At 36.9% G+C, this 23,283-nt stretch overlaps 1 protein-coding gene across 4 annotated transcripts in view; it reads left to right on the forward strand.

Annotated features, from left to right (window-relative positions):
- The window catches only part of RYR2 (ryanodine receptor 2), a 678,741-nt gene that overhangs the window by 400,615 nt on the left and 254,843 nt on the right, over nt 1-23,283 (forward strand). For all 4 annotated transcript variants that reach the window (XM_046653495.1, XM_046653496.1, XM_046653497.1 and 1 more), the window contains exon 25: nt 8,038-8,121. In XM_046653495.1, coding sequence (XP_046509451.1) covers nt 8,038-8,121 — 84 coding nt within the window. The remainder of the gene's footprint in view (nt 1-8,037; nt 8,122-23,283) is intronic.

Raw genomic sequence — 23,283 nt, forward strand, 5'->3', positions numbered from 1 at the left:
GGCGTATAGAACTGGATTTGTTCAAATAGGTCACTTATCCTAATACATATATTAAGTATGAAACAATACTTTTGCCCTTTTTGTTTGTTTCAGTTTTGTTAAGAATAGGGAGTTATTTCCACTGAAGCTATTTTAACCCAGGACCCAGAATATAAACTTAAACACTGTTTCAAATTCTAGGATTTGAGTTCAGGTCTATTTCTTGAAAGATGTGGTAGTAATTTTCACTATGGAAATAAACAAATTGGGCATAGAATGAGTTTAGGTTCTACTAGTAACTTAAAAGGAAAAAGAGTGTTTATGAATCAAGTCAATTGAGAAACTCCTAAAGGTAAAAAATGCCAAAGCTTGCCTGGAGTAGGGAATGCATACTGCGTTGCCGTGACCTGTGTACCTTGGATCCAGAATCTCCTTTTCCTTTGTGGTCCTGATGTGAGGCTTGCACATTTAGCTTAGCAATTCAGAGCAGCTCATCATTTGCCCATCTTTTACAACAAAATGTTTATTGAAAGGTCATGGTCTAAGATAATTTAGTTAAATTTGCAGTACATTCCCCCTAATTTTAGGCACTGACAGCTAAGCCAGCTATTGCAAAGAGCAAATCTTCGGAAGCACTGAAGTGTACAAATCTCCGTATTTGCATTCAGTGTACTGGGCCTTTGACTGCTGCGTGTCATCTCGGCTCATTCCCGGCATCTCATTCTAACAGCGGCTGGTGGCTGGTTTGGGTCATCATCAGGCTGACTGTCCCATGGTGCTGTTGTGGATGGTAAATGCTAACAACCCTTTTCATGTGCTAATTCTTATGTTTTTTTTTTTTTTTTTTTTTATGGTTTTGCAATGAACTGATTTCACCTATTTTTTAAAATTTAAATTAGGGCAAAAAGAGCCCTTGCTTCTCCAAAATTTGCACTATACTCATTTCCAGTAGTTTAGAGAAATCACAGTCCTTTCTTTCTGTGTTTCTTTTATTCTATTTAGTTGGCAGGCTCCAGAGCAGGGTAGGTGAGCACACAGGGTCCGGAGATGGATGGTCTGATGCAAGGACTTGTTTCCTCCTCCAAAAGGAATCGTAGATTTTCTTCCATCAGTAAAATGGGGATCATGATGTATCTACTTCATGGAATTGTTGTGGGGACTAAATGATATAATACTGAGGAAGCCGTTAGCACTACATGTCTGATAGAGGAAGCACTGTAGAAAAGTTAAGTTAAATATATATATATTTTGGAATTTAGATATACATATCTCATGGAAGGGATTAACAGCTTTAGTCATGTAAGTCCTGAGGAGTGCCAAATAACAAATAAGCAAAAGATTGTTTCAGAATATCCCTTATTTTGGGTAGAGGAGTGATGAATGTGAATGTGAATTTTCGATACTTTCTCTATGATTTTCTTCCATTATGTAAATTGTTTGCAAAGACAACTTCAGATTTGAACGGTCATCTGTGTATTTACAGACTGCGAAATTCTGACGCCGCCTTTCAGAACAGCACAGCTTGTGACAGCATGCCTGTCAGCTGTCCTCCCACTTTAAACGGTGTTACGAAAGTTTTAGTTTCTGAGTTAGTTTTCAGTCCATACAATATTTTCCCAGTTCCAGATCTTAATTTCTGAATAAATGGCTCAAGTTTAGGAAATGAATGTTACAATGATTTTTAATCAACGTATAATGTACTTTCATACAATTTTTCTTTGAAAGTTAACAAAATGTAGTGAGACCGCAACAATATTTTTCTTCTGGTCAAGTAGTTTGTTTACCTTAAAATTATTTTTAGGAAATGTGATGTGTTTATATACATATGTGGGGGAGTGGGGTGAGGGATAAGGACACAGGGACAGTGAAGAGGGCAATACAGAAGGGAGAAAAATGGCTGTTCAGGGGAGAGGCATGATTTTTGTCTAAAAGAGCAGGTTCTCCTCCTGTCTCTGTACCTTCTTTTTTTCGGTCTCTTGCTGGCAATGATTTTCCCAATCTCTAAATGTTGTGATGCTTTATGTTTGATCCTGGGCCCTTTCTTTTCACCATGCAAACTCTTGGGCGGTATTCTCATCACACTCATAACTTAAATAGCACACAAGTGCTGAGAGCTCCCCAAATGTACATCATCTCTCCCCCAGACATATGCTCTGAGCAACAGAAGTGTGTGTCCCATTCCTCAGCTGATATTTCCCCTGGATGCATCTGAGGCACCTTGACCCGCAGCCTTACATCACCTGTGAATGGTACCCTCATTCATCTTTCTGCTCAGGCCAGAAATCTAGGAATCATCCTTGACTCTTCCTTTTGTTTTATCCCTACATCCAGCCCATCACCAAGTCCTCCCAAGTATATCTCTGATCTGTCCCCTTCCCCCATTTCCACAGTAGTCATCCTGATCCAAGCCACCATCTTGTGTCACCTTGACTACCATAGTATTCTCGTAACTGGTCCTCCCCACTTGCCTTCTTCTGATTCATTCTGTACACAGCAGCCAGAGTTTATGCACACACACATATGCATTCATACACATGTTGCTTAAAACTGTGCTGTGGCTTCCCATTGCAGCTAAAAAAATCTGATATCCTCAAGAGTCTGTGCAAGCCCAAGATGATCTGACACCTCCCATTTCTCAGAATATTTTGCATCACTCCTGCCCTTGTTCACAATGTTCCAGCCCCATGGTGTCTTCCCTTCCATGAGTTAAACTGTTTACTGCCTCACATATGCTGTTCCCTTTGCCTGGAGAGTTCTTTGCCTTACTCTTAGACAGGCTTCTCCCTACTCACCCTTAGTTTTCTGCTTAAATGTTACTTTCTTGAAGAGACCTTCCCCATCTCTTCCTCTCATAGCACCTTAGAATATTTTTATAGCTCTCACTACAATTTTTAATGTTACTGTCTGAGGTTAATATTTGCCTTTCTTGTTAGACGTTCAGCTCCATGAAGGCAGGCGCTATGATTTTTTTTTTTAATTCACCATCATATACTGAGTTCTAGCATGGTATCCAGCACATATTTACTCAGATTCCAAGTTGCATGGATGTTGCAATGTGCCTCAAACTTTGTGATTTTTTTATCCCCTCCGATCTCAGGCATTTTTCAGTGTTCTTTCTCTTAGATTGTCAGGTGCCCCCTAAAACACAAACCAGATAGCTCAGTCATCCTTGACACTTCTTTTTCCCTCACCCAAGCCTTTCTAATCATCTTTTAACCTATCTACTCCTTTCCTTTCTTCCATTGCAGAGATGTTATTACCACACCATCACCTCCAACACTACCAGCACCCTTTACCACCCTAGCTAAACTACCTTTATTCCCACCTGGCTGTAATATCTCCCAACAGATCCAGTGAAATACACCCTAGCTCCTCCCTTAGCCATTCCATACTTCATAGCCAGCTGATCTTTTTCAAACAATTAGGTGACCATGCCATTCTTCCTACTTAAATTCTTTTAATGGCTTTTCAGTGCTCTTAAGATAAAGACAGTGTCTTTATTTGCCTAAAGGTCTGACAAGATCCAGCTTCCACTCTGACCAGCCTCATCGTATGGAGGCTGCTCTTGTTTTCTTGCCTGCTGTCACTCTAGTCTTTGTTTTGCCCTCCTGTTTGCACGTTCCTTTCCACCACAGAGCCTTCTATATGTCCTCTTCCTGGAATGCTCCCGTCGGTGCCCTGTTCTCATCCTTTACATCTCAGGTCACTTCTTCTTAGGGAAGCGCTTGCTGAGCTCCTTGACTCAAGAAGGCCTCCTTCTGTAGGCACTCATCCCTTCTGTATCTCTCAGCATAGAAACTTCCGTGTAATCACATGATGCCCTGTCTACTCCACCAGACCCTAGGTTTCTTGAGGGCTGGCCTCTCACTTGATCTTATTCGCCACTTTTCAAACTTTACATAGAGCTCAGTACACATGCGTCAAATGAATGAATGAATAAATGATAAAGCTCAGTCTCTAACCGGGTGTTCACACACCAATGCTTGTCATCTACAGGGTGCCTCATGTTGTCTCTTGGGCTTTGTCCCAGTCTGTTTACTCTTCTTTTCTGTGGCTATAAACTTTAAGTACTAAAATGCCACCTTAAGCAATTCCTGCTGCTTAATCTAGGAGTAAATATTTACCGAATGCATGTGCGAGTTAGTGTGGAAAAAACAAGAATAAAAGGACAGAGAACCCACCCTCAGCTGATCCTTTTGTACTTCCCTATTCTGTTCTTTTCTACCACAGCTCAGAACATCTAGCCTCTGCACAGGCGTCTCAGTTCAGATTTTGTAGTGCGCTCCTCTTTCCCCATCCTTCAGCAGACTTTTTAAAACTTTAAACAAGTGAGTTAAACAGTGGTAAATCAAATAAAATGGTTTTAATAAAGATAATATAGAGACGAAAGAGGTTTTATTCCAAAAACTTGGTGTTGTTGACAGCATTGCTAAATAGATTTCTAAAATGATCTGTTGCTCTCATTTAAAACCTCCTTGGGTTAGGCATAGAGTTCTTAGATATAATACCAAAATCATTAGCCGTAAAAGAAAACAAAATCAATAAATTGGACCTCATCAAAAATTAGGCCTTTTGCACTACAAGAAAACCCTGTGAAGAAACTGAAGAGACAAGTCACAGACTGGGAGAAGATATTTATGAATGATCTAAGCTTGTGTTAGTAGGATTTGTAGTAAATTGGAATGTATAAGAAACTCTTACAACCCAATAATAAGAATAGATATAGCCCACTTAAAAAATGGACAAAACACTTGAGCATATATTTTGCCAAAGTAGATATATGAATGGCTAATAAATGCATTAAAAGATGCTCAACATCATAATCGTTAGGAAAATGCAAATTAAACCACACAGAGATACCACTACACACACTAGAATGGCTGTAATCTAAAAGATGACATACTCAGTATTGGTGCAGCTGTAGAAAAACTGAAACCTACATGTATTACTGGTGGGAATGTAAAATGGTCCTGCCATGTTGGAAAACAGTTTGGCAGTTTCTTAAAAGGTTAGGCATAAATTTACCATACAACCTAGCAATTCTGCTCCTACATATCTACCTAAGAGAAATGAAAGCAGATGTCCATGCAAATACTTGTACATGAATGTTCACAGAAGCATGCTCATAGAAGCATGATACATAAAGGCCAAAAACTGGAAACTGCAAAAATGTTCATCAACTAATGACTGGATAAACAAAATGTGATATAGCCATACAACAGGATACTATACATCAATAAAAGGAAATAAACTGCTGATACCCACTACAACACGGATAAACCTAATACACGTTATGCTAAGTCAAAGAAGCCTGACACAAAAGACTCCATATTGTTTGATTCTCTTTATATGAAATGTCCAGAAAAGGCAAGTCTATAGAGACAGAAAGCAGATCAGTGGTTGCTTGGGGGTAGGAGTGAGGAATGACTGCAAATAGGCATGAGGGACCTGGTGGGTTGACGGAAATATTCTAAAACTGGATTGTAGTGATGGTCATACAATTCTATCAATTTACTAAAATAATAAGAAATAAACCTTTAAAAAGTACATTTCCGACCTGATGACTTCTTACCTTATGCCATTCTGAGCACAACCTTCAGTGACTCCTAATCCATCCACATAAGTGTGACTCCCTCAGTACGGCCTGCAAGGTCATCACTCAGTGTATTATTCAGGGTTCTCTATGCATGATAATCAGGGGATTTCTTGGTGGGCATGTACTCAAAAATTTAATTGCCTGAAGTTAAGACAAATCCTAATATTATTGTCACCCTTTGAGTACTGTCAGAGCTGGGTTTGGTAGCCTCCTTGATACTTGCATAACCCTATACATATCTCATTGCACACAGGACACTATATCATAATTAACTATTGTCTGTGGTCCTCACTAGCCTGTGGGCTTATTCCCAGAACTTAGTGCAGGCCTGGCACACAGTGGCATTCAACAGATGTTTACTGAATAGAGAAATGAATGGATGGAGAAGGATGGCAAAAGGCTTCCTTTCCCCTGGCCAGTGTTTGAATAAGTATAACCTGTATTTGTTCTGTCAGTCAATTTTCTATTCTTCGATTGCTGACCAATCTCATTTTAATTGGCACATTCTTTGTTTAGATAATTTTATAACTTCAGTCAGTTCTTGCTCTATCCAGTTTTGCAGTTTAACACTCAAAGGGTAATTTTATGGAGTCATCTTAATTTTGCTGTATATAATCTAAAATTTCACTTTTCAACAGTGTGTGTGTGTGTTTGTGTGTATGTACATACTTATTGTATGTATATACATACTTGTGTGTGTGTATATCTATGATATATCTATATATCTCTCCAGATTTTCATTTTTAAAATGTTGTGGAGGATAAGCATAGATTGATTTTAAATCCTTGCTACATCCCAACTGGAACTGACCAGACTTTAGAAATTCTGCAGTCCAAAAAAGATATGCTGTTATATCTTATTCTATCAAGATAGGAGAAAGCACTCATTGTCATGGGTACTAAAGGCCAGTTCTATATAAGCCTGGAGGACTTTCAAGGTTAAATTCTAAATGTGAATGGTAAGGATCTTTCTTGGGAAAATCAACAAATGGTCATTCAGTGGAGAAAGAAATCTAGGATATCTAAGAAATGGGTAAACAGTTCCTGGCAAATTGGGACCCCGATATGTCATGTGAAAATGAGACTTTTCTAGATAAGAAAGTCCAGAAGACGATTTCAAAAAAACATTTAGGAAATTTAATATATGATAAAGGGAGCATTTCAAATCAGTGGTAAAAGATGGATTATTCAGTAAAGATTTTGTGGAGAACTGGGTATACATCTTGAAATACAAATTGAAATCCCTACTTAAACCATATAGTCTCCCCCGCCCCCTACAAAAGCAGGGACATTGTCCTTCAAGTGACTTTATGAGCAAGGAATCTCTTTCTAAGTACCACGTAAAGCCCATAAGCCCTAAAAAAAGATGGAAAAGTTCAGCGTTATAAAACAAATTTAAAACTCTGCATAGACAGAACACCATAAAGAAAGTAAAAAGACAAACAACTAGAGAAGAGACAAAACTAGAGAAAAGTATTTGCAGCTCATGTCTCAGACATTTGAAGAGCTTCTAAATACATCAACGAAAACCAACTCTAATAGAAAAGTGAACACTATTTTCACAGAATAAAGGAAGTACACATATCTCTTCAGCATCTGAAAAGGCGCTTAAATGCTCTTGTATTAAGAAAAATTCAAATTAAAATTATAATGAGATACCTTTTAAACTATTAATCAACAAAGGTCAAGCAGTTTGATAACTGTGCTGGAAAAGGTACTGGAAACAGGCAGTGTCATGCGTTGCTGGTGGGAATGTGAATTATTATCAGCTCTACAGACATTTGACAATATTTCTCAAATTCTAAAATGTACAGACCCTGTGACCCAGTAATATCACGTGTAGGAATTTATCCTACAGATGAAGGATATAGTACATGTGTTAAATTTATGAGGTTATTCATTGTGGCATTGTTTGTAATAACAAAAGACTAGAAACAGAAAATTGGGTAAAACACTGTGACACATCCAACTAATGGAACACTTCAGAGTTGTTGAAAATAACCCAGTTTTATATGAAGGGCAGTATATCAAGGTTATATTGTCAAGTCAAGATAGCAAATTGCAGAGAACTGTCTCTTGTATATACCCATTGCATAAAAGGGAAACAAAACAGCACGCACACACACACACACGCACACACATAGCTGCTTTAGAACATGTATAGACTCCAGCAGGACATTCAAGAATTGGTAGCAATCAGTGCCTTTAGGGGAAGAAAGGGCTTGAAGGAGACTTCCTTTTCAATGTATTCCTTTTTTGTGCCATTTCAATTTTCAATGTCTTACTCATTACTCAAAAGTAAGTAACTTATAAATAAATGCTTTCCTTTTGCTTTAAAAACAAAAGGCTTCTGCTCTGCTTTCAAGCTGGCCTGTTAGACCTTATGCCCAACTGCTATTCTGTTGGGTTATTCTGGACACAGGGAAGGAATGGTTGCCGCTGATCTCTGGTTTTGTTTTCCAGGACGTTGTTGGCATTAGGATGTCATGTGGGTATATCAGATGAACATGCTGAAGAAAAGGTGAAGAAAATGAAGCTACCCAAGAAGTAAGTTGAACGTCTTAGCAATATTAAATAGTCTATGCACTGGTTAGTGCACCCAAATTACTCTTGATGGAGACCTAGATGCCTGGCTTACACTTACGCTATAAAATGCAGATTCCAAATGGAAACTTTCTATGTTACACAAGGGGCTACATCAAGTCTGTGGTGCAACAAGAGTCTCTATCACTTTGTCCAGAGAGGAAACAAAGGTCAGAAAATCTTTGGGAGTATGCTATAAAAAGTGTGTTATTTTCCCTCTGTGTGTGTGTGTGTGCGCGTGTGTATGTGAACACGTGTGCTCATATTCCTAACTGATATGTATGGCTTTCCACCAAAAAAATATAATTTTATTTGCTTTTAAAAGAAAATATTTTAGGAATGGTTATGAGGTTGGTATTATTATCCCCATTTTAAGGGGAGAAAACTGAGGCACTTAATGCAATGTTGGCGAGTTTGCATGCTGTGCTGCCACCTCTGTCTGTGGTCCTGTTTAATTTCTTAAAACCTCCGCCTTCTCATGTGTTCACAGGTATTGATAGTCCCTTCATAGGGAAGTTTTAGGTATTAAATGAGTAAGCGCTCAACAAATGATAACTGTTTCATGTTGTTATTTTTTCTTCATTTTTTAATTTAAGTATTCAAGCCACTTTGCTGAGGCCCATGCATGATAAATAGTAGGCCTGGAAATATGTTAAGTAATGTCATGGAAATAAAAACAAAGTAGCCACCTCGTCATCTTCATCAGTCACCCCAGGCCTCGGGTTCCCCAGAGAAACGTAAAATCAAAATAGAAATCGTACGCTTGCTGTGCAAATGCGGGTTCAAGCAAGTCCTCCAGTTCAACACAGTTTTACTCAGTTGCCCCATTAATTTAAATTAAAAAATTTATAAAAAGCTATATTATTACCTCACACATTTTTAGGTTCTAAATTTCTTTTTAAGTCTAAATAGTTCCAAAGAATGCCATTTATGTCATATTTCCCATATTTACATTTTGAAATGACACTTTTATGCCAATTTTTTGTGCATCTAATAAAAGATTCACAATGATTATATATGTACCATCATCTATTTAAAAGCTGCATGTAAAGGATGTTGATAATAGGGAATTTCAAATCATTTTGTTTTTCCTTTTGAATTGTGTTTCTAATCCATTTCCCATATGCACTATTACCCAATTACAATATATTTTTATTGTTCAATCATACTTCTTTATAAACAAATATGTATCTAAATTGAATTTTTAATTTTTTGCATTTTCTACGATCATAGTCACTAAGTATTAAAATTTGTCTTCTGAGTTATAATTATTTTTAGTTTACACGTGTTCAAAACAACATAAATTAATTTTTGATAAAGTTCAATATAAAATGTAAGATTTTACTGAAAATAGCTCATAATGAAATAGATTCAGCTATTCTTTTTAGGATCATATGGTATAGCCATGTATAAATATTATTTATTGTCGTAGAGACAAGTTGCAGGGTCCGTTACATATTTTGTTCACATAAGTAAATAATTTTATTATTAAAAAAATCACTCAGTTCAGTGAACCAAACTTCATAGTCATTCATCATTAAAAAACATGTTTAATGATCTATCGTGTGACAATTCAATCATGTCCTTGTTCAGTTTCTTAAAAGCAAAAGATTGGAAACTACCTTGTTTGTCAAAGAATTTATTATCCTCTCATTTAAGTAACTCAGTTTTTTGGAAAGTCTATCATAAAGGCATTATTAAGACTAAAAACAACAACAACAAAACTAGTTACATCTGTTACTCTTTCACTTAGAGATACCTTATTTAACCTGGTGTACACAGGGATAAGGAGGTGGAAATGTAATTGCAAGTTACCTTTGCCAGCATAATATATTTAGTAAATTATTTTTGTCGTGTGCTATGTAAGTGTGTATTTCATCAAAACCTTAGAGTAAAGTAGTCAATCTGAAAAGGCTACATCCTGGATGATTCCACGTATATGACATTCTGGAAAAGGCAACACTATGGAGACAGTAGAAAGGCCAGTGGTTGCCAGGGTTTGGGGGGCAAAGAGAGGGATGAATGCGTGGAGAACAGAGGATTTTTAGAGCAGTGAAAATACTCTGTATGACACTATAATGGTGGATACATGTCGTTACACGTTTTTCCAAACCCATAGAATGTATAACACCAAGAGTGACCCCTAATGTAAACTATGGGCTTTGGATGATAATGATGTGTCGATATAGGTTCATCAATTGTAACAAAGGTGCTACTGTGCTGGGGAATGTTGATAATGGGGGAGTATAGGGGGGCGGGCCACAGGGTATATGAAATTTCCCTGTACCTTCTTCTTGATTTTGCTCTAAAAAATTAAAGTCTTAAAAAAAAAGCAACTTTAGTCAGAATTTAGCTTATTCAATCTGTGGAATTCATCTGCTATGAAACCTTCTTGGTAAAGCGAGTTTTCACTTGTCAAAAGAATCAGTTTAAACAGCATTATCTCTTGTCAGAAAAAATCTGGCTTCTTATTTCTGTTGAAACAAATGGGTTAATATATGTTTTTATGGTAACTATCTCAATTCTGTTCTCTAAATCTAAGATAGATAGATAGATAGATAGATAGGGCACAGGGTTTACAATAAGTTATTCTCATGGAGGAATTAAGGTCTTCTGCCTTCCTTAGTCTTTATACTGATGCTTTTTGTTTGTGTTGCTCTCAGTTACTATGCATTACTGGAGAATAAGTGGAGAAATGAAAAAGGTGAGGTCATTAAATGAAAACTGTACTCATTAAATGAAAACAGTATAGACTGCTGACAGTCTATACTATATCTAAATTTGCCATGAGATACTATTTTATTCTTACTCTATTGGCAAAAATTAAGGAATTTGATAATAACAAGTATTGATGTGGATGCAGATCAGCCCAAGTCTAAATGGTTGGAGTGTTTTTACAACCATTTTTAAAGCAATTTGGAATCATTGTGTAAAATTAAACATTCGCACACCTTGTTACCCAGCAGTTTCACTTCTAGAGATATGCCCTAGAAAGTCCACACCAACAAACATGAAAGCTAGAGTTCATAGCAATATTATTTGTAATTATATAAAATAAGGGAGAGATCAGAAAGAGTGGGAGGAATATTATTCAGTATGAAGATGGAGTAAGTTGGATATAGTCACATACTAAAATTAATGAAGTATAGTTATAAATGACAACATAGATGAACCTAGAAAATAATGTCAAGGATGGATAAAAACATATCCCACAAGTTATATAAAGTATAGCACTCTTTTTTGAGGATCAAAGACAATTAAAACTAAAAAAAAATAATATACACACATGTGCACATATCTTTAGGACTGTCTGCTTATTTGATAAGCCTATTTTTTAAGCAGTAGAATAATAATTCTAGATAGTAACTGTCTTTGGGATGGAGTATAGGAAAGGGTGTGGGATGGGGAGGAGCATCCAAATAGATATAATGGTGCTGGTAATGTTCTAATTCTTAATGTGGTGGTGGATTAATGGAGTTCATTTTATTATAATGCTTTAAAGGATATTCTTTTGAATCAAAAATAGTTATTTTTTAAAATAAAAAATATCATGATAGATGTGAATCCAAATATATCATTAATCACAGTAAAAGTAAATGGATTAAATTCTCCAGGTAAGGTACAGAGATTGTCAGATTGGATTAAAAAAGATAGCTCATGTTGTACACACCTCAGAAAAATAAAACCCAGCTATTGAAGACACATCAAGAAATCCAGAACAGAAACGTTGAAAAAAATTAGAACACAATGCAATAAGAAATATTACTCAAAAGGAAACTGATGCAGTTTCCTTTTTATCAGTTGTCCTGTGTGAGACAAAATAACTCAGAGAACAAAATTAAGAAAAGAAAGTCACTGTAGAAGGATCAAGAAAACAAGCATTTTGCTGTAAATACTCATTTATGCACCAAATAAAACAGCTTCCAACAGCAAAATATTAATAGATTTTCAAAAGTAAGTAGACAAATGTACAATCATAATAATAATACAACTCTCAGAAACTATAACAGACAAATGTTAACAAAGATTAATAAAAATTTAATTACATGCAAATTGAAACGTTGATATATATAGAACACTGCACACGTGGAACATTTATAAAATGTAACATCCTTTACTACCTGAGGACATTGATGTCATAAAGATCATATTCACTGAACCACCAGGAGTAATAGTAGTAGCAAAAAAATCCTGTAAAGCCATGACATATTTATAAATTTTAAAACATGGTTCTAAATAGCTTATGGATCAAACATATCAACATGGAAATTTAAAAACACAAGAATGGAAAAGGAAAAGACTTCATATCAAAACATATGGTTTGCATGTATAAAGAAATACTTGGAGAAAGCATGTTTTAAAAGCTAAATAAGCAGGAAAGAAAACCCTGAAAAGATTGATAAAGGAAAAAAGAAATATTTCTTTTAGCAATTTTAGATATTTTCAGAAGAGATAGCAAAATCTAATAAATTTCTGCCAAAATTTTCAATAGTTAAATAATATGGACAGTTGTGTAGAATAATATCAAAACTGACCCAAGAGGAAAGAAAATGTTAGTAGAGCTATAACTTCTAAAGGAATTAAATTAATAATTTAACACACACACACACACACACCCACATCCCAAACAACTTTTCCATTGATTTCTACCAAATATTTGAGAACAGATTGTCTCAAATGAAAAAGAAGCAGTACTTTACAGCTTATTTTCTGATAATAAAATAACCTTGAAACCAAAGCCCAGATCAGGGCAGTATGAGAAAGGGAAATTATAGTCCAGTTTCACTTCTGGGCACAGATGTGAAAATGCTAAGTAAAATATTAGCAAACTTAGCAGTTTATAAAGAAAGTATATTATGACCAAGCTGAGTTTATTCCAGTAATGAAGGGATGGGTTAACATCAGAAAAAGTATTTGTTACGTTAACCCCTAATAAAGTAAAGGAGAAAATTCATATGATCATCCTAATGCATTTCAAAATAAAATATTTCAGAAAATGTTTTACTGATAAGCACATGAACTCTCAGCAAGCAATAATCTGATAGAACCTTTTTAACCTGTCAAAATGCCAACAGCAGCCAATAATCTATAACTTAAAACACAGAAGTTTTCCTGTTAAGATTCAGGAATGAGACAATGTAAGCCACTATTACCTGATGTATTCAACATAGCCAATGCAATGAGACATGAAAAAAAGTATGAGTATTGGAAAGGAAGAAAGTCATCAAAAACAGCTAATATTGTTATATAGAAAACTCAGTAGAATTTACAGAGTTATTTATTAACAATAAGTTCAGCAATATTGCTAGGTCAGTATCTCTGAAAATACTATTTAGGTAGCATTTATAAATGCAAATTTAAAAAAAGGAAAGGAAAAAAGAAATCCCTAATTCCTAAGACAGTTAAGAAACTTAGGAATAAATCTAACAAAAGAGGCAAGAGACTTCTGTGGACAAAATGTTTAACTTTGATTCAAAGAATATCTAAATAAATAGAGATAGATCATGTTCATGGATGATAAGACAAATATATCATTTCTCCCCAATCTTTTTATTTTTAAGTATGCTTTTTGGGGAGGAAGATTGGCCCTGAGCTAACATCTGTTGCCAATCTTTCTCTCTTTTGTTTTTTTTTCTCCCCAAAGCCCCAGTAAGTAGTTGTATATCCTAGTTGTAGGTCATTCTAGTTCTATGTAGGATGCTGCCACAGCATGGCTTGATGAGCTGTGTGTATGTCCCTGCCCAGGATCCAAACCAGTGAACCCCAGGCCACTGAAGCTGAGCGTACAAACTTAACCACTTGGCCAAGGGGCTGGCCCCTCCTCAATCTTAAAATCAACATTATTCTAGTCATTCCACCAGCAGAGGTTTTCAGCAGTTTGATAAACTTATTCTAAAATGTATATGGAATTGCAAAGGCCCAAGAATAGCCAGAAGTTTTTTGCAAATGAAGATCAACAAGCTTTTTCAGATATCAAGACTTAGAATAAAGCTGTGGTAATTAAGGCAGTGTTATAATGGTATTGGGATAGACAAATTGAGACAGAGAAAGCCTCCAAGTATACCGAAATTTGACATATGTGAAAGGTTATTCCATAAGTGGGAAGATGCAATCTTCAATCAATGGTATTCAAATAACTGATTAGCAAAATAGAAAAAAAAAGTTAGGTCTTTACCTTGCACTATATATGAAGATTTGCAGGTTAATTCAAGAGCTAATTACACAAAACAAAAAACTTTCTGAAGACAAGCGACTGGAATATCTTCATGACCATGAGGTGGGGAAGGATTGTTTTTTTTAATCAGAAAAAACACAAACCACAAAAGAACCCTCATTTCATTTAAGTCTTTGCTAAAATATAAACTCCTCTAGAGGTCTTCCCTAAGCATCCTATCTATAATGCACTGGTCATTTCTTTACCCTGCTTTTTTTTAAAGTTGCACTTCTGTACCTGATGTTCAGCTCTCTGTCTCCTAAACTGAAATACGTACTCAACAAGGGGCCGGGGCTTTGTTTACAGCAATGCCCCCAGTTTCTAACAAAACTGGTTCAGGAGTGACATCAGCGACATGGCTGCATACATTTCTCTTTTGTATCACCCTTTTAGTCAACAAATTAGATGCCCATATATGAACAAGAGCACCTTTGCGGGGTTTTCCAGACTTTTCACCTTCCTCCAAGGGACCCAAGAGGAATCTCGCCCACCAGTGCAGTGGGTAGAAGGTAGACACACCCCATAAGGGCTGTGGACCCAGCAGAGCCAGCAAGATGTCCTGAACCCCTCTTGTGGCTGTTGGGAAAGAATCTGGGGAGTGCTGAATTGGGCAGGCATTCACCCACGAGAGAGAACTTGCAAAGTCCAGCCCTCCCAAAGGAAAAAAAAAAAGGGAAATGAAAAATATGAGTTTGGTTGCAGCGGAGGCTGTAAGAGAAACTTTCTGAGCGCCATCCCACCCCCAAGAAGATGCTAATCACGCTGAAGGATCTGGCGGAGGCTGCCTCTCCCGCAGGGAACTTGGAGGACAGTGATGGAGGGCCCAGCTACTCCAGCTGGGTGGGATGCAGCTGGAGAAACCCATTACTCTCCACCAGCACTTCTAAGGTGGGAGCTCTGCGACTGGAGGGAGGGAGAATATTGGGAAAGAGGCAGATAAGAATTTCAAAGGCCTTGAAGTGATTGCATTCAGCAGAAAGTGCATGAATGAGCCTCTGTGATAGCCACCCCCAGGGATCTCCCTGCTGGTCCATGGGCACCCCCAACTCACCAAGTGCTAAACCCACATCTCCCCCGCGACTCTCTGCCAGCTCCTTATTCATGATCTGGAGTGCATCTGAGAGAGCAAGCTTTGGTAAACAGGGAGTAGCAGGCTCAGAAAACAGACCAAGGTCAGTTGGCTAGGAAGAAACCACAAGGGAGATATAGTGTCATCTTCTGGAAAACAAAAGAGAGGTTTCTAATAGGCAGGCTGGTGAATTATAAGAAGCAGCGAAGACAGAGAAGCTTTTCTGAGGAGATGTCTGCTACTTCAATGTGGCAGCAGAAATACATAGTTACAAGTAATATGAAACATACAAGTAATATCAAACCAGCAGCTGAGCTCAAAGGCACAGAATATTACTATCTAACTGATAAAGAATTCAAAATAGCTCTTAGTAAGAAACTCAATGAGCTACCAGAAAACTCGGAAAGACAATTCAATGAAATCAGGAATGAAATTAATGAACAGAAGGATTTCTTTACCAGAGATTGAAATTATATAAAAGAACCAAACAGAAATACTGGAGCTGAAGAATTCAATAAATGAGATGAAGAATGCAATGGAGAGTATCTGTAACAAAACCCACAAAATCCTTGAGGACGTTAGTAGAATGTGTGATTTGTCGTAGTTCTGTTCTCCTTTTCTGCCTGTTCCACCTCCTCTTCCTTCTCTCAAAACAAGCATGAAACTGAAAGGTACAACACAGTATCGTCTATTCTTAAATTCAGAAATCTTCCTACATTTATTGTAAAATTAGACTCTTGATCCAGTGCGTGAGTTGATGAGCATAGAGTTCATTTGCTATAGGAATAAAGAAAAATGCAACAGAAGAGGAATCCATTCCCAGAGCTCGTGATCCCCAATATCTAATGTGCCTGAGTAATTGAGGTTTTAAAAGAAATCTATAGGTTTAAATGAAAATAAAATCCTTGTGTGAATATCAATGCCGTTTATTTAAACTTTTCTTTATCACTTATCTGTTATTAAATCAACACTAAACCTAGTTGGTCAGAAACTGGTTGCCTGTATATATTCCTGGGAAGTAAGAGGTAGTGTTGAGTTTTGAAAAAGCATATTAGAATCGTCTGAGAGGCTTTTCAAATTACTGCTAAATTCCCTCCTCCTTCCACCACCTTCTTACCCCTAATGCCGTGAAGCCACTGGTAGTGATGGGAAATGGAGAGGTAAGTGGCAGCTGGGCATCTTGGGGCATACAGGGGCAGATAAAAGGTTAAGAATGATATTCTGAATACATGTATGTATATATAAATTTAAAATGCCTTTCTGAAATGAATGCTTAGATGGATGCTGAATGTGCAGGCCCATGTGTATACTGTGTATATAGATGCGAGCACATGTACACAATTCAGTTTATGTAAATATTTACCTACCTGGAAAATGGTGTTACACATACAGTTGGATTTTTTCTGTAATGGCTGGGCACTGTGATTGTGAAAGAAAAAAAAGTTTATCCACTCTTTTTATGTATCGTGAATAAATTTCAAAGACTGCAAATTTAAAAACGTGCTAATATGTAATGTTCTTCATTTTCTCTGATTGGGCTTAATTTCATATTTAAACCCAATGGGCCTTGCAGCCAGAATGCAGCTTGGTAGCAGAAACCTAATACTAATGTGTTCAGTGCAAACTCAATTAAAATCAACGGTTTCTGTGTTTCTTCTCACCTTTAAGTTTCGATTCAAATGTCATCTTCTCAGTCGTCTTCCTCAACTTCTTTAGAATTTAAAATTATGCTTTCTCCCATGCCCCCTTTTCTACTTTATTTTGCCCGACAGTACTTGCATCTTCTAATATACTGTTACTTTACGTTTATTTTGTTTGCTCCCTGAGTCCCCATCAGAACATAATTTCCTTAAAGATAAGGATTGTTTGTCCATGTTACTCAATGATGTATCATTGGTTCCTAGAACAGGGCCTGAAACATGCTACCACCGAATGAATATTTGCTGTTGAGTTTGAATTCAAGGTTTACCCCCTCTTACTCCCAGGGCTACATACATTTGGGACACTCACCTGATGGAGAGGGGGCATTGGATCCTTGGTCATTCTCATTTGAGTTTGCTGTCATGGACTGAATTATATGCCAAAGAAAACCAGAGCTGGACAGAAGTTAAAGTTGTAAAGGCAAATTTTACTCAGGAACTGGTGTAATAGGGGAAGAGAGACCTCACTATTGAACTGGGCTCCATTCTGAATACAAGGACAAGCGGGGTTTATAGCCAAGGGGCAGGATGGGGGTCTGTGGATGGAAATAGCTAAGAGGAAACATCAAGAATAAGGGGGATTCTGAGAAAACTGACTCGATTGGATTTTTGCTGAAGGCAGACCAGGGTGATAAGATATCAAGGGTATGGGATGAAGAACATGATCTGATTTCATGGGTGGGCATTTTCACTAAACTGATCCATCAAGATTCTTGCTAAAACTGGGCTAAATGGAAAAAGGATGGAGCCCAAGATCAGAGGCCCAGTCAGAAAGGGGACACAGAGGAGCCTGACCCAGGTTTGGTCAAAGAGAGTCTCTGTCACTTGTCTTTATTCTTCTCTGCTGGCGTGTTATGGGCTGCATGTTTTCCTGACTGATCTTTGGTTATGGGTCCACACAGTGGGTCTCTCCTCCTCATCTCTGTGAGTCTTCCAGATCACTACTCTTTTTGCTTCATTCAGGACTCTTTAGGAAGTTCTGGAAACCTAAGATGCTCTCTTTGACAACTTGGGGAATGAAGTCTGTTGGAGGGGGGAGGGCGGCTTGCCTGTCAGTCTAGACTTGGTTTGTTGCCATATCTGTTCTCCTGAAGCTGTGATGCACAGGGTTGGGTGTGGGAGATTCTGGGACCTGGCTCTTTCCTGGTACAATCTGGGAAGCAAGACAGAAGTTCACCTCTGCTCTGGGATCTATCTGCTCTCCACCTGGGCGAGGGGTGGAGCATGCTGGCTGCCTTCTACCTCTCCTCTTCTTTAGGCTCTGGAACTGTCAGCCTGACTGGGGCTGGAGAGATGGGGCTCTCTACTTGATCTTCCTTTAAGTCCCAAGGCATGAGGACCTTGCTTTTTGGTATTCAAAAGTAAAGCTTTTAATATCAGGAGGCCTGTTTCTAAAGATTCTTGTCTCTGCAATGAACTTTCAAAGCCAATTTTAGAAATCTAAAAGCCAAGAATGGCTTTTTTTGGGTCTCTCTCTCTTGAAATGACCCTTTCTTGGGGCAGTGGATACCTCCTGGTTTTGTTTCAAAGGGACTGTGGGCTGGAGGAAGGCCTTGAAGTAACAAGGAATTGGGGGGAGGGGTGGCACAGCACATCATCATATTACGCTTTTATTTAAAAACAAAACAAAGATGTGAAGTAGTAGACGAAATGTGTCGCTGTTGTTTTCTTTTCTAATTTCTACACGGAAGTTAATTCTTCCTTATTTGTTTTCTGGAGAAGGGTTTTGAATATTCTCTATATCCTTTCTGTGAAAATGTCGGGCTAGTAGTGATTTTTAGTAGATGTGCTTCCAGTCAAACTTGGTCTTAATATCTCTGGTGTGCAGTCATCTGAGATTTTCCTGTTTGTTCCAAGGTACTGAAGGACTGATTTGGTTTTGAAATTTACAACTAACATCCACTGAACTTGGACATAATCTTTTCATGTTTACTGCACATCTTTCACATCAGAATGCCTTCCAAGCTTCATTTAACCTGGTTCATATTAAACAAGTAAGCTTGAGAGGTGAGAGAGGCTGGAAAAAATGAAAAGACTTGCTGCTTAGTGTTTTTGGTATCCTGCCATATTTTTGTTGCACCACTTTAACAGGCCCTTTAGTCGTATTATACTGAGCACTTTTCTCAAAGGCTCATTTAGAATACCTGCTTAGGAAGAATGTGGGTAGCGGGGAACGAAGTACAAAACTGAATTGCTCCTCAATGTGACAATTCATCAATGGGAACAAGTACTATCAATTTTTTGTTTACATCTTTGGTAATTTGATGCAAATGAGATTGGCAGTTTGCCAGTTTTGTTTTCCCCAGGCAAAGAGGTATTTAAAAAAGAAATTTTACTGTAAGGAAACTGAAGCCCAGACAGTTTATGTAATGTATTAATCTCGCTATTTAGAAACAATTTATTGGATTGTATATTACGTGAAAATAAAACTAAGGCCTAATAACTACAAAAGAATTTTGATACTTTGGAAAGTGAACGTATTGAATGTATTTGTTTAATTCCATATATATTCCTCATAAGCTAAATTTCCAAGATGATTGATGGCACACAGACTTTGCTTATTAAAGTAAGGGAGGTAAAAACTATACCTACTAAAAAAATAGATTGGGAGAGAAAGGGATATATTGACTGATTCCGGCAGGATTTTCCCAGAAAGCATGAGAAGGTAGAATGTCATACATAGATGTCTCTAATACAAGCTATGCATAGTTTTTATTAATATAATTACTAATGACTGTTGCCAAGCAAGGGCTTGCCCCCCATTATGTATAAAGAGCCAATTATTATGGCAACAGCCTTTGGGAAGGGAAAAGTAGCTTTATTTTCAAGATTCCTCTTCAAGGAGACAGGAGGCATATGCTCTCAGATCTGTCTCCCTGATCTAGAGCTTGGGGAAAACTTTATGGGATGAAGGGCAGGGTGGTCTCAAGTGTGGAGATAGATGATTGGAGGTAAGGAGAAGTGAGGTAATTGATGATCTGCCCAAGTGTGGTCAAGCTTCACAGCTCTTCATAGGACGCATGTTCACAAAATGGTGGTGTTAGCATGATCTGAGGGTGGAGTTTTCAGCCCTTTGACATCAAAAAGTTCACTTATCAGATATTTGCACAGGCCCAATTGAAGGGTTGGTGGGCTCAGCTGGGCAGAACTGGACAAAGGGTCTCAGTTCCTGAAAAATCACTCTTAATTACTCTGTTGATGAGATGGGGTCACTTGAACTGGTCCTAGAGGACCCATGGTTACAATATGACTTTTTTCTCTTATTTGTGTTATGAAATTCTACTTCCCGAAAATTGTTATAGCAATCTTTCCTTTATTTCTTCTAAATTTCTGCATATCAATCTGAAACTTTACTTGAAACCATTTAGCTTGCAAGATTCATATCAATCACATTGTATTTTAAAGCTTTGTTCTTTGTTTTTTTCAAATACAAAAAGATAATAGTTCATATTAGCAATTGATTGATTTATATGTACCTAATTAAATTGCATCAAAAAGATGAAATGGATATCATTTGCCAAAGTACATTTATATTTTTTAAAACATCTTATTTTGATGTAATGATTTGATTTTTTACTTTGTCAACATGTCCTACAAACAGAAAAATGATTTTATAAATCATTGTTGATACCACTAATTCATATTGGTTAAAGCATTCATAATGTTTGCATTTTTATCAAATACAGTATGTTGAAGTCTATGAATTTCAAAGATATTTATATTTGTTTTTACTGTAGAAGATAATTTGAAGTATAACAGTGTGGAAATAAGGTTCAGGTGAAATGGGAGTTGGTAACTTTAATTTGGATGGGATTAGTAGCCATTTGAAAAACCACTTTAAGCTTCAAATCCTTTCTTGTACAGGATTATGAAGAAAAGCAAGTAAAATAAATTGTAGTTTACACCTGAAAATGAGCACGAACTAATTATTGTGCTCTTTCAAATAAGCAGATGCAAATGCATCTCTGTGTGTGGGTTTTCATTCCAAACACAAATTAAAGCAACTCTAGTAGATGTTCTGTATAGGAAGAGGAAAATTTAGAAAATAACAAGAAATGCTTATGCCAATATTACCTGTTTTACACATTGGTAGAACTTATCTAAAATTTTTTATGTGGAAGGACCTCCTTCCCACGCTCCACCTTTCAAAAATACCCCCTCATTCTACATGAAGTATTTCTGGAAAGTCTACCATTAGAATTGGTTGCCAGAGGAAGGCTCTTTCTTCTTTTATAATGCACACATCCCTCATTAAGTTAGCATAGGCTCTAATCAGTTATTCATCGATTAATTTCAAAACTTTGTCATATGTGTCTCATCTATGACAACTGGGATGGATCAGGGCCCCCGGAAAATGAGAGAAGGAGAGTTGTGTGCTCTTGTGCTACCGTGTGCTGGATGATTGTGGGAAAGTCAGGAGGCGAGTGAGACATAGAGATAGGAAGGTGGGAAAGTACAAAAGACAGTTCTTTATCGTTGCTCCTAACTCTGCTTCCAGCAAATAATGTTAAACTTGGGAATTAGACTGTGCTAGCTTGATCACCTATTGGTGCATTTGCATGTATTGGGAGCGTTTTCTGGAAGAAAATATTTTCCAAATGAGAACTTGCGTATGAGCTGTGCTTACAGTTTACAGATTCATCTGTTTAAACATCAGAATTCTATAAAATATAGTGATTTGTATGAGCGGCTGAAAAATCCTATGTGGCTTCTTTATTTAAAAAAAAAAGAAAAATATATTTTTAATTACCCAAACATGCAGAGTTCTGATTTAAAACAGAACAAAATTTCATGTCTGTAAGTTTAGCTTGTGAATGTAAATTGAATGACAGAAGGCAGCAATTAGCTATAATTATTGAAATTACCAGACCAGCCTAATCTACGTAAACAAAACATTTCTGAAAATTCTGTCTGTAGATAAATCCTTTATAAAATGCAAGATGTCTTATAATGAAATAGGAGTAATTAAGGTAAAGTCAACTGTGTTCAACCTTAAATAATTATTTGTTGCTGTTATACATCGATTCATTTAGCAAATGTTTATTGAATGCCTACCACATTTCCGGCAGTAGTCTAGGTCCTAGGGACAGCCAGGAAGGGCACACCCCCTGCTGTCAAGGAGCTTACCTGTAATCGTGTTAGCCATATCCCAGAACGATTCGAAGAAGAAAGATTACTTATAGTTTTATCATAAAGACCAGTTTCTCACGTTCTCATAAATTTATTTTTTTAACAGCACAATTATCTGCTGAATTTTCTTTCCTTCATTTGTACAAAAGAAGAATCTTTGAGATGAAGATGCATGTTTCTTTATATAATTTGGTAAATAAAGTTAATTATTTCAAAAAGTGTAGAGTGAAAGGCTACTGTCTGCCAGGCACTGTTTTAAATATAATTGCAGTTAGAAAAATGGATCAGAAACAGATCCTGACCTCAAGGCATAGTTGATTATAGGGAGTACACCAATGACTGAAGAATGAGAGAAACATCTGGAAAATAGGCTTTGTGCCAGTCTCTGTAGTTGAGAGAATGAGACAACAGTGTGTGTGTGTGTGTGTGTGTGTGTGTGTGTGTGTGTGTGTGTGTCTCTATAGCAGGGTGATATTATTCCCCTAATATGTGTGTGTTGAAAGTTTTGTATTTTCAGTTTTATATTTCTTCCAAAAGATTAAAACTTATACTTGTTTTGGTATCTTCTCGCTCTAGCTCAGAGTGTGGAAATAGTCCCTGGTAAGAGTTCCCTAAAATCCATGCCTTAATATTTTAGATGATTATATACCTAAGATTTCCTAGTCTCTTTCTTATCTAGAGGCTTCCTAAATTATGTAACTAGGAATGGCAATAGGGAAATAATTGATAAATGCATTAAAATTTCCCTATAGAATAATGAACAGCTAGTATCTGAAAGGATACACAGATTTATGAGACATGTTAATATAACATTTAAAAGTTGAAGAAAAATGTGCGCTTAGGCACAGAAATTCATTAAATGTTTTAATCAATTACCGATATTTTGATTTATACTATACAAACCTCCATTATTAGGAACACAATCAATGATAAGTCCTCAAATTTGAGAGATAGGTAAGTTGTCTCATTTGTGTTTTATTGGTGTAAGAATGAAAACATAAAGATCGTGTGGC

Source organism: Equus quagga, chromosome 2 (genome assembly GCF_021613505.1).
Source record: "Equus quagga isolate Etosha38 chromosome 2, UCLA_HA_Equagga_1.0, whole genome shotgun sequence".
Classification (NCBI taxonomy): domain Eukaryota; kingdom Metazoa; phylum Chordata; class Mammalia; order Perissodactyla; family Equidae; genus Equus; species Equus quagga.